This window comes from Drosophila ananassae, chromosome XR, assembly GCF_017639315.1.
Source record: "Drosophila ananassae strain 14024-0371.13 chromosome XR, ASM1763931v2, whole genome shotgun sequence".
NCBI lineage: Eukaryota > Metazoa > Arthropoda > Insecta > Diptera > Drosophilidae > Drosophila > Drosophila ananassae.
Genome location: NC_057932.1, coordinates 19,413,710 through 19,426,271, shown reverse-complemented (window position 1 = coordinate 19,426,271; position 12,562 = coordinate 19,413,710). Strand labels below are relative to the sequence as shown.

The following is a 12,562-nucleotide window of genomic DNA, read 5'->3' as shown; positions in this document are numbered from 1 at the left end:
CCGATTCTCAAGCGGATTGTTTTAATCGATTTGTATATCGATTTCCCACCATTCTGCATCAAAACCTAAATACAAAATATTTTTTCCATTTTTTCTCAAATTTTCCCATGGGGTCCCCTTGAAATCGCCAGAAACCCCCCTATGGCCCACTGCGATGTCTATATCTCCGCCAATTCCTATCCGATTCTCAAGCGGAGTGTTTTAATGGATTTCTATATCGATTCCCCATTATTTTGCATCAAAATCCGAATGCAAAATATTTTTTCCATTTTTTCTCAAATTTTCCCATGGGGTCCCCACTATAAACTCCTTTAAGGCCAACAGGAATGTATATATCTCTGCCTATTCTGATCGGATTCTTAAGGGGAATACTTTAAAAGATTCGTATATTAATTTTCCATCAATCTGTTTAAATTATAGCTTATTGTTCCACTTATTTTATTACTTTAATCCACAATAATGCCCAGAACCTACTCCCTGGCCCTGCCCTGGCACCTGGCACTCTCGCCTGTTTGCACTTTTGGGCCAATTGCGATGTTGATTTTGTCTTAAACGCTTTTCATTAGATTGCAATTTCGCTAGAGCCGCCCCTCCCCCTACGCCCATCCATTATGAGATTTGTGAATGAAAATGCCAGCCATTAGAAGCCAAGTGAAGAGGGGATTTCTGGCTGGCAAACTGAATTTAAATCAGAAATTTGTTGATTTGTGAGTACCATTTGGAAGAGCGAACACCGAGTTCTGAATAAATGCGAAAATATGTATCTGCAGGAATCCTGTGAAAAGCTGTGGCTGTGGCCGAAATGCATTTATTCACTCGATTCCCAGCAAATGGCTGTAGGTGTGTATGCAATTTATGAAAGCACCGAGAGTAGTTGCTTTTTCAAAAACTCTATCTAAGCTGGAATTAAATTGCTTTTAAACGAATAAAAAAAAATACAAATAAAATAAAAATGGAGCAAACATAAAGCTTATCTGGGAATAATTTATAACAAAAATGATTTTAGGCCTCGGGGGGAGTTGGAGTATTTATTATTTAAATTATATTTATTATTGAATGAAAAGCTATTTGTAGCGAGAAAATCGAGAAAATCGAAAAAAGTGATTAAATGGTTTGATTATTTATTTATTAAAAATATGCATTTTTAATCCAGTTTTTTAATGGATTTTTGTAGCGTTTTTTTTTTGTTTTTTTGATTTCTGACCTTTTTTTTTTTGGAATTTTAGGTCGCAATTGCACAACAACACCAGGGACCGGAAGCTCCGCCCCTTTCCACCCCGCCCATGCCAAATGTGCCAAAAAGGGAAAAAACAAAAAGCGCCACAGACAGAACACCCCCTCCGTTCCCCTTCCTTTTTATCCCAAAAACATCAGCCATCATTCAGTCATGCGGTTGCCGCAGTGTTGCATACTTTCCGGCACTTTCCAGGGCGAGAGAAATTATGAGAAATGGCCAAGAATCCCAAAATCTCCAATGTGAAAGCCACAAAAAAGTAAAAACCAAAAGCCAACGGCTTCTGGGCTGTTCTTTGGTCTGATTTTAATAGTTATGGGCCTGAAGGGCTGCATTTTGGGCATTCCAGTCATTAAAGTGAAATATTTAACACTCGAATCTCAAGAGGAGTTCGTTTCAAAATTATAATTTACTTTAATTTACAACATGCAAAAATTTAAAATTTAATGCAAAATAATACTTTTCATTTCTCCGATTTATTTATTTTCTTTGCTTATTTTGCTGCCTATTTTTCTTAATTATAATTTTAATCAATTTCTCTTTTAATCCTAAATACTAAATTTTAAATCAATATCCTTCATAGAATCCTTACTTTTGGATACTTTTCTTGTGAGATTTTAGCAAAAATTTATTTTTTCTATTAATAATGGATATTAAAGATAGTGTATTAAATAAAACTTGTCTTAAAACTAAATAAAAACTTTAGAATATCTTTAAAAAATGAACCTAAATGATTCTTAAATCAAATATAACTCAAAAACAAATAGATCTCCTACCTTATAGAGCCTTTCTTAAGTTCTTCTCATACTTTTTAATATTTCTCCTACCATTTCAATATATTTGATAGATTTCTTTGGATATCATGAGGGAATAATATCTATTTTTTATTTTAGATATTTCCATAATAATTAATAAAACTAGAAACTAAAATAAACACCTTTCAACCAATAGAACCTAGTCTTTCTTTCAAGATATCTCCTTAATTTCTCTCATTAGTTTCTCCTTCTTATAAAAATCTTTAAATATATACTCTTTTAAGCCCTTTTTTCTCCCAGTGCCTTACCAACCAGCCTGCCAGCCTGCCAGCCTGCCTGGCCAGCGCACGTTGACCTTATTTGCATGCGGCGCGACTCGGCGCGAATCAATTCTTGGCAGTAGCACCACCCCCTCTGCCCCTCTGCCCCTCTGCCCCTCTGCCCCACTGCCCCACTGCCCCACCCTTACTGCCACCTCCCCTCCTGCCTTGTGCACCCCCTTTAGCAGCACTTTCCGATTGCGGTTGGTTTCAGGAGGCCATGGATGTTGGGTCACCAACAAATTGAAACGAATTCTCGTATTGGAGTTCGAATTGCAATTGAAATTGGTTGCACAAGGATTGGGTGGGGGGGGGGGTTGGAGAGCGGAAAATTGGAAGGTGCTTTCCCCATAGAGGGGAGGGAGGGGTAGTGGGGTAGTGGGGTGGCAGAAAGCCTGTGTACCGGCCTTTATTGCGGCCAAAGTTTCCTCTGTGCGCTCTGTTTTGTTGATTATTGTTGGCAGCGGCCGCGCGTTGATTTAATGCAAAAAGCCGACTGCACTTGATGCACTGAGAGAAGAGTTTTAAGGTGCAGGGATATTTATTCAAAAATATTTAAGATTTATTGCTGATTTATTAGAGATTAAAGGCTAACAGACGGCTAAGGAGTATGGGCCTAAAATCATTTAATATCAAAATTATTTAACTTTTTAAAATCTATACTTCTTTTTTATTCCATTTCTAGTAGATCTAAGAAAATACTATACTTTTCTTGTATAAGATTTAAAACAAATTACATTTTTATACAAAATATATAATATTTTAAATGGTTTTTAGGTCATAATTAGTTAGTTTTCAAGATTTTAGTTAGTTAGTTTCTATAATTTTTAATTTTCTAACAGAGTTATAGAAACAGTCATAGAAAAGGGGGTACTACTATACCATATGTTACCGAGTACTCGTAGAAATTAAGCCTTTATGAGATTTATGTTTGAAAAATTATGTTTTTAAAAAAGTATTATTAAAATTTCATTAAAAAATGAAAGTCTTTTAATTATTTCAAGTTATGAGCATTTTTTTATAAGAAACTTTATAAGAAAACCATGTTCCAAGACCATTCTAAGCAGAAATCCCCTTAAAAACTGTTTCAAAAATATCTAAAAAGCACAAAAATTGCATTATTTACTTAAAAATTCTCTAAAACTTATCTTAATGATAACTTTTTTGTAAAAAACCCGTTCTCCAAACCATTTTTAAACACAAATCTCCCTCAAAAAACCCTCTTAAAAATATCTATTAGTAAAAATACTATAATTTAATTTAAAATCATCCAAGATTCAATCTAAGACCCTTTTTCCAAACTGTTTTAAGTAAAATCCTCTTAAAAAACCCTCTATTTAATACTCCCTTAGAATTTCTTCCCGTGTCCCTCTGCCCATTGCGCTGCAACTGCGACGTCAACTTGCCATTAAAACGTTGCAACAGAAGAAGAAGAAGAAGAGCCAGTAGTGGCAACAAAAAAAAAAAAAAAAAAAAAATTGTTAAAAGGCGCTTCTAAGTAAATAACTGGGTTTATGGGTCGATTGGGTGCACCAAATCGTGAGCAGCAAAAGGAAAAGGAAAAGCCATGGGAAAGCAGGGGGAAAACCAGGGGGGGGGGATACATATGGAAAAGATATAGTAAAGAGGGGGGGGGGGGGGATATAGAGAGAGAGGCAACAATTGATTGAGCCGCGAAATGGGAATACAAATTGATGAATAAATTCTACTATTTTCCACTTGAAGCCATCTCGGCAGAAACAGAAATTGCAAAAAATTCAAGGGGGGCGATGCAGGGGGTAGGGGGAAGGGAATTTGTGAAAATTGGATACATTTTCTCAAACTGACATATTTATTTGAATTTCTTTTAAGGGGTTACTTTAAAAGTTATGCTAGAAATAGATATTTTTAGGGATTTTTTTTTTTACTAATTTCTAGTTTTTAACTTTCACCTCTATCTCTTAGATACTCTCTAAATTGTATTTATTTTTGTCCTGATATTTATTTTCCTAAACCTTGTATTTCCTTCTTTCTGTTATTTTGTTTGTTTTCAAGAGTTAGTCTCAACTTTTTTAGTAACTCCTAGTTCCTTATTCTTTCCAACTCTATAACATAGACTCTATATCCCCTAGATACCCTTTAAATACCAAGATAGATACAAAAAATAGAGATCTTCTAAGATTCTCAGCTAATTCCTGGCTCTTAACTCTTCCTTGCTCTTCAGAGCTCTACAAAATAGACCTTATATCCCTTAAATATCTATAAGATTGTCTCTAAAATGTATTTCTTTAATTTTAAGAGTAAATTTCATCCTACTTCCTAACTCCTAGCTCTTCCTACCTCTCCTTAGACCGTATATCCCTCAGATATCCCTAGATTTTCTAGCTCCCACCTCCCTATAGACTCTATAACCCTCAGATATCCCCCAGACCTTCCCCAAAACTCCCTCCCAACTGCCTGCTGATGGAATTTGAAAAAAATAAATTGCATAGCTGGCAGCATGTGTGGTTGAATCTGGATGCTGGGAATGGAATTAGTAATGAAGTTTTGCCAATGCTTTATAGGAGGATAGGGTCACCCCCTTTTATAGTACTCCCCCCCTTAGCCCCCTTTGGAAAAACCAGCCATGTAATTGCATTTTGGCCACGCTTTTCTGATTTCTCTCCGATTTCTGCGAGTGGCTCTCTCGCGGATCGAGCTGTGAAGTGAATTTTCAAGTGAAATTGAAATGGAATGCCAAGAGCCATAGTCCTTTCCAGGGGAAAAATGCCAAATAAAACATTTAATTTAAGAGAAAAGGTATAAACAAAACAAAAAAAATGAAAATCAAATGGAAATGGAAATGGAAATAAAATGAAAAATGCAATAAATGCAACCACACAATGCCCTATATTGGCATGGCGGATATATATTATATTATATGTGCAGGACCTTTGAGTCCTGTCGAGAATGGGGAAATTAAATTTCCCAGCAGATAGCTGCAAACTAATTGCATTAAATGGGAAATAAAAACTGGAAAATCTGAATCGAAAAATGAAGAATTCTATTCAAATTCAAATTCAAATGCGTCTGGCATAAAGTTTCTGGCAAAGATTCGCGAAAATTAAAACTTGTCTCATCTCGTTGAGTTTGGGACTTCTTCGGGGTACTTCTTCTACTTTGCCCATAAAGCCCAAGTTCAAATTGCGCGAAAATGGCAGCAGGAGAAGAGTCGCAGTAGAAGGAGAATGGAGAATGGCATGACCCGCTGCACTAATGTCGCATACTCAAGAGCACTCACACACACACACACACATACACACATATAGAGGAGGTCCTGGGTAAAGGATTCGGGCAGTCTGCCAGACATGGAGTACTATATCCCTCGACTCAAGCAGCGCCAAATGCAAACAAACAAACAAAGTTAGCGCTCGTTCATGTACATCTCCAGTATCTGCAGCTGTATCTGCATCTCAGAGCTAGTATCTATGTATCTGCATCTGTATCTATGTGTCTGTGTATCTGTGTAGCTGTGTATCTGTGTGTGCAAATGTAAAGCATAAGATAGACAATTACACTTTTGCCACTGCCCTGAGTTGTGGGGGGAACAGAAACAGAAACAGAAACAGAAACAGAAACAGCATTTAGATAAACGCCAAAAGGTAAATGAACTTTATCAACCGAACAAGAATGCGAGGTGTATGCTACTAGTACCCCCCCCTTTAGATACCCCCTCTGGATACACACACACCTCTCTGGCAGTTGCCGGGAATTGTGGCTCCCCTCACTTTTGGTTATGAAATTCATATTCATAAATATTATTTATTAAATTAAATATTAAAATCTATCTTATTTCTTTAAGATTCAAATAGATTTATTCAAATATTTAGCCTTTTCAATAAGATATAATATGTGTTTTTAGTTTCAAAAGGAAAAACAACACTTTTAAGCCTAAAAACTAAATAAAAAAATTACTAATTTATAATAAATTTTACTTAATTGTAAATAATAATCGATTCTTGTTTAAATTTAAACAAATTCTGTTACATTTAAGCACAAAAGGTTTAAAATTTATACACTTTACTACTATTATTGTAATATTTAATTTATTTTCACCCAAAAATCAGTTGAAAAATTAACAAATTATTCATCGGAAAATTACTTATAGGGGTTTTCTCATTTAGAACCAAAAATATATCTATTTCTAAAGCCAAAATATTTCAGAATCTGTTAACAAAGGCCTTTTTTTATACGATTTATATATAACATAATATTATTTTTCCTGGTATTTTCATGATTCCGGAAACTCTCTTCATATAGAAACTATATCTATATCTATATCTATATCTAACTATATCTCAATTTCTAGTGAATGAAATAAACTGAAATTTCTCGAAAATGTGTATTATTGTTCTTAAAACTATGCTATAATAGTTTAGATTATAGCCAAAACTCAAAAAAATTAAGAAAAGCGATAAAAAAAGTAACCTTTTTCCAGGATTTTAGGGCTAAAGGACTAATATTCTTTTTTTTTGTTTTAATTCCTTTGACTAAAAGATCTTGAAGGCAAGACTTAAGACCCTAAAAATAATACCTTAATTTAAGACCAATTAATTGAAAATAATGCCCCTAAAAACCTATGACTTTGAAGACTTTTGGACCAGAATTCCCCCAAAAATCCCTCAATAAAATTGAAATTAAATCTAGCATCTCTCAACACCTTTAAAAGTGACAGGAAGAGAGGGAGAAAAAATACGCAAACTTGCAGATGTGTGGCACACATTTCAATTTAAACAAATTTCGACAAAATGTGTAAAAATGCGAGGAGGGGAAATGGAATAAAATGGCAGGAAAAGTGCTGGAGGAGGTGGGGGAAAATGTTGGGAAAACAGAAGAAGAATCTCTAGGACCAGGACCAGGACTAGGACTATGACTAGGACCAGGACCAGGACCAGGACTAGGACTAGGACGAGTGCAATGTACAAAAGGCAAACAATGTGAAATGTGAAACAGAAACAGATTTTCCGACTGCAGTAATAAATGATAAACAAGTGCAAGCTGGCCAAATGGGCGATGGGGCGTGGCTAGAGGGTTGGTAGCTAGAGGGGGTAGTGGGTGTGGGTGCATTTCCCATTTTCCATTCCCAGTTGCTAGGCTGATATTGAAAACGGCTGCCAAGCAGTTCTTCCTTCTGCCAAGCAAATGTGACTCCATTTTGTAAGAGAGTGTGTGTGTGTGTGGGAGTGTGTGTGTGTGTCTTTTCACACTTTTGCATTATTTATGCAGGACATGCGTGCGTGTGTGTGTTTGTGTGTGTGTCTGGGCGTGTGTACGTGCCTCGCAATGCAACGACAGCTGCTCCTGCTCCTGCTCCTGCTCCTTCTCCTGCTACAGTTTCAGTTTCAGTTTCCAGGACCTCCTATGCACCCTCCCCCCCTCGCCCCCAGGATATATATTTATTCCATGTACATATTGCAAGTGCCCCATGCCTCGTGTCAAACTTCTAATTAACCTCGTAATTCATGCAACTAAAATGAGTGGGCCAAGGGGGGAGTGCGCGGAGGTGGCAGGCAGCCAGTGTGGCAGTGAGGCGGGGGAGGGAGTAACAGGAGTGGCAGCAACGGCTTGGCTTTATTGGTCCAAAAGGAGAACGTGGCAGGGCAAATGACCCACAAATTACCAAGGATTTTCTAAAAAGGACTTCTAATCCTTGGCCACAAAGTGTCTAAAATTTAAAACTTTATTTATTTAATTTAATTTATATATTTTGTTTTGAAAATCTATTAGAAATAATTAAAATTTAAATCACACCACGAAAAATATTCAATTTTTTATAAAAATTATACAAAAAACTAGTTCTAAAAACTAGTAACTTATTTGATAAAATTTAATAAACAAAAAAAATAAAACCACCCCCGCCTTGGGCTTCTTGAGAAAGACTAATTAAAAATTTAATAAAATTACGCAGCACAATTAAATCAAAAGCCGAAACCGAACAAGAAAAGTAAATAAATAAATGAAATAAAGCAATTATTTGGCAGACCTGGCCGATGGTTGATGGAAATTGAAATTACATTATTTAATTGGTTAGTTGGCGTGTTCAAACATTCCCAACAAACAAACAAACAAACAAACAAACATGCGACAAAGACAAAACAAAAAAAAAGAGAGACAATGAATGCAAATAAACATAAATTGATTGCAATTTCATGATTAATTGCTGAGCGAAAAAGACAAAAAAAAAAACAAATTGCAATTTGTTGGACAATTATGTGAGAGTGTAGAGCCAGGTCCTGTTACTTCACTAATTATCCTTGCCGCAAAGGATAATAATTAAAGGAGATACCAGTCCCCAAAATCAAATGTTCAATTGTTGCTTATTTTTGTGGTTTTTTTTTTTCTCCTGAAACCACAGCACTTAACTCTTCGCCCAAGAGTCCTTTAGTCCTTTATTGTCTTAGTTTTATAAAAATGCAATTCGATTCTTTTTTTGGGACAAAAAAATTAGAAACTTGTCAAAGGCAAACGGCCGAAGAGGGAACTACAATTTCTGCCAATTTGTGTGCAATTTAAAGTGTCCGAAGGGCTCCTGCCCCGGTCTCCCACAGGGTCCGGTCCATGTTCATGTCCTTTCCCATCCTGTCCAGTTCTCTTCCAAAAAAAAAAAAAAAAAAAAAGTTTCCAACTATTTAGTTCTGGGTGTAAGGGAGGGGTAGAGGGGTGGCTCCTAAGGGCCAAAATGGAAAAGTGGAAAAGCGTGCGAGGGGCGGAAAACTTGCCAGACACGGACACAGATGAGCAGACCACAATGGAACTGACCGCGAGGATGCACTTTTCCGAAAAAAAAAACAAGGGATAATATGAAATTATTTTATATATATATTGTTTTTTTTGGGCAGTGTAGGGTTTTAAGAAATTGTTTTTTATCCTAATTTTAAATTAAATAAATAATTTAAGGCTTGAAAATATTTTTATTTTGTTTTAAATAAGAAGGTTGCCTACTTTTTAGGGCCAAATAATCATTTCAGTTTTTAAAACATTTTTTAAGGCTTTTAAACACATTTACTTAAGTAATTAATTAGTAATAATATTTTTTATAATTTTTTAAAATAACTCAATTTTTTTAACTCAAAATAAAGCTCTTAGAGACATAAATTCCATTAAAATCCTAGTCCTTTTTATGGTAAAAGTTCTCTAACATTAATTTGTTTAATTTTATCATCTCTATATACTTTTTCTCTCAGTGCCTGGCCTCTGTTAGGGACATAAAGCGTTCAGCAAGTTGGTTTTTAGAGGGTTGGCTCTGCTGCATTAACGCTGACCGAAAAATCTCTGCGCCAGAAGTTGAACTTGTGCCGAAAAAAGGAAAAAAAAGCAAAAAAATATATATATATTTCGCGGACAAAGCAAAGTTGGCAGCCCACTCCACTATCCACTCTTATTGTTGCAACAATAACGGTACATTACAAGTGGCAGGCTGGCAAGAGAGAGGGTGGGACAGTGAGTTAGTTAGTTTGCCACCCAGTGGCAGTGGCAGTGGCAGTGGCAGTGGCAGCAGTGGCAGGCACCATTTCTGCGGTCTTGTTAGTCTGGGCTGGCAAGTTGGTTAAAAAGTTGTTGATGCTGTTACCCTGTAGCCACGCCCCCTCCCTGCCAGCCAGAGGCTCCTGCCAGACGACATTTGTGCTAATGGCTGCCAACGACCTGGACACACCTCCCTAGTCCTCCCTAGTCCTTGCCTAGTCCTGGCATGGCAAACATGTTGCATACTCTGCGGCGTAAGCGAAAAATTTCCCAAAAACTGAACTGAATTTTTTGGCCAAGGTTTAGGGGGGGTGCTAGTTCCCACAACATTTGTGTTGAAGAATAATTAAATTAAGCCACCCCCTACTGCCACACCACCCCACCATCCCACTCCCCTCTCCTGTCAGCCTTTGTTTATGAAAATCCCAAAAGAAAATTATCCAATTTTCTAAACTAGAACCCCCCCTAGAGAATAAAAACCCTTGTCTTTTATGCTCAGACCATATAGAGAGACCACAAGAAATTATCCAATTTAATTGAAAATTTTGCATTTTTTTAGACATTTTTTTTTGCTCCAGAATACCATTTCATTCCATTCCATTCCACAAATTTTGAATTCCAATATAGTTCCGATCCGTAAAAACCTGAGAAGTGTGTCTCCAGAAATCTCCAGGATATCCTTTTCGAAGAAATAATGAGAGAAGAGTCCTTATTCCAAGTCCTTAGTAGAAATAGACATCGCCTTCGGGGGGCTCGGCTACTTCCAGATTGCCTCGGGATTCTACGGGTATCAGATGGAGTCTTTCTTCCTGAAGATTCAGTTCCAGGCTTTCTTCGCTCCGGATTTCGTCGTAGGAGAGCCCGATGGTGCTGCCATCCGAAGAGCCCTCCGAAGCCGCCTTCTCAGAGGCCTGCTTGGAAGTTATAACGGCCTCAGATTCCTTGGCATTATCTTTAGTATTATCTTTGGTATTTTCTTTAGAATTTTCTTTGGAAAGAGTGTTAGTATTTTCCTCCAAGAGTTTCTCCAATTTTTCCTTGAAATTTTCATCCATTATTCGCTCAGCATTTTCCGGAATAGTTTCCTTTGACTTTCCCTCCACAGTCTCAGTCGCATTCTCCAAATTCGATAACTTTTCGTCCTCCGGCTTGCCGGCTATCTGCATCGATATCTTCTTCTCGATATCGATATCGATATCGAAGTTATCGAAGTGCGAGGAACAGTGCCGTTTGCGATCTAAATTTTGTCCGATAACCTCCTCCAGACTGAGGCACTGCCCCCCCTCCTGTTCGAGATCGTTCCCCTGCTTCTGCTCCTGCTCCTGCTCCTTGATGGTGAACTCCAGCTCGATGTCCTGCGAGTAGTTCCCCGTCAGCTCCTTCATCTCGCGGTGGGTGAAGCGCATGAACAGCGGGCTCTCGCCCAGGAGGTCGCTCTCCTCGAGGAGCTGCGGATTGGGGCAGGTGGTGATCAGTTTCCGGCACTCGGGGCTGTCCTTCACCCGGATGTTGACCATCAGGGCGGGCTGGGCCTGGGGGCAGAGCAGCCACAGGATGTAGAGGTGAGTGACCAGCGGACTGACCGTCCTAGAGTCCCACGAGGTCTTCCACAGCATAATGAGGATGGGGGGACGACCCTCCCAGTCCGAGTAGACCCGGGGCAGGTTCGAGTTAAGGGCCACCCGGCGCGGACTGTCGAAGATGAGGAGTCCGACGCAATGGGACTTGGCCTGGGCCTCGGGCAGGGCCTGGCCCAGGAGCTTCAGGGAGATGGGACGCTCGGCTCGCAGCTCCAAAGTGATGATCTCCGGATGGGTGACCAGGCAGTGGCTGAGCAGATCGGTGGCCGTCACCTTGGCCGGACACTGGCTCAGGGGACACTCGAAGGCCTGCTTGAGGAGCCGCCAGTGGCGCTGCTGCTCCACGGCCGTGCTCCTCAGCCGCTCGTAGCGCATCTCCGGCGAACATCCCAACCCATCCGACCCTCCATCGACCTCCGGTTCGGCTATGGCCTCGGCGCCACCTCGCATCTGTATCCTGCCGGCCGGCAAGGACAGCTGGCAGTCCATGTAGAGGCGCTTCTCGTGATCCGGATAGAAGTTCAGACGCGTTATACAGATCTCCACCTCCTCGTCGGTGGCATTGCCGTCCGTCTCGCTCGACTCGGCCGGATTGGGGGCCTGTTCCCGGGATATTATCGGCCCGGTGCTCGTCCCCAGAGAGTATTCCGACTGTGCGAACCCCAGCATCGTGGACATCGCAGAGACCCGCCCAAGGCGATCGCAATCACTGACCAGCGCCCTCACCTCCATATGGCTTGGCCTGATAGCTCCTCCAGAGGCTGTCACGACTTGCCAGAGAAATGGAAACACAACCAAAGCACACTGATTAGAGCCACACCACTAAAATGTTAGCACTTCGTTCTCGAAAGGGAAGACAAAAAACAAAAATTAGAAAGAAAAATAGAAAAACTGATCAATTTGTTACGGCCCGAGTCGAAATACTGGGGCTTCGCTTCAAACAGCTGGGGGGAGTTTCGATTTTGGCATTTGATTGGGAAGGCAAGGGTAGTAAGTTTGAAACTCTGTTCTAAAGCTGAGGAACTCTTCCATCTATGAGCTATAAGCAGGAAGTACTGGGTAACTACTGGGTAGTGGTTCTTACAGCATAGAATCTTAATATCATATAGCATTTAATCTTAGAGAACTAAGGAGGAGTTTCTAAGTATTGTACATCTTCAAGGACCTAGTCTCCTGCCTCTTAAAGTGAAA

The 12,562-nt window shown here is 39.2% G+C and overlaps 1 protein-coding gene across 1 annotated transcript; it reads right to left on the bottom strand.

The window, feature by feature from the left end:
• Positions 1-10,296: 10,296 nt before the first annotated feature.
• On the bottom strand, positions 10,297-12,325 carry LOC6504537. Its single transcript, XM_001967056.4, has one exon. It carries the CDS (start codon positions 12,101-12,103, stop codon positions 10,514-10,516), a length of 1,590 nt encoding a protein of 529 aa, XP_001967092.3. The 5' UTR covers positions 12,104-12,325; the 3' UTR covers positions 10,297-10,513.
• Between the last annotated feature and the right edge of the window lie 237 nt (positions 12,326-12,562).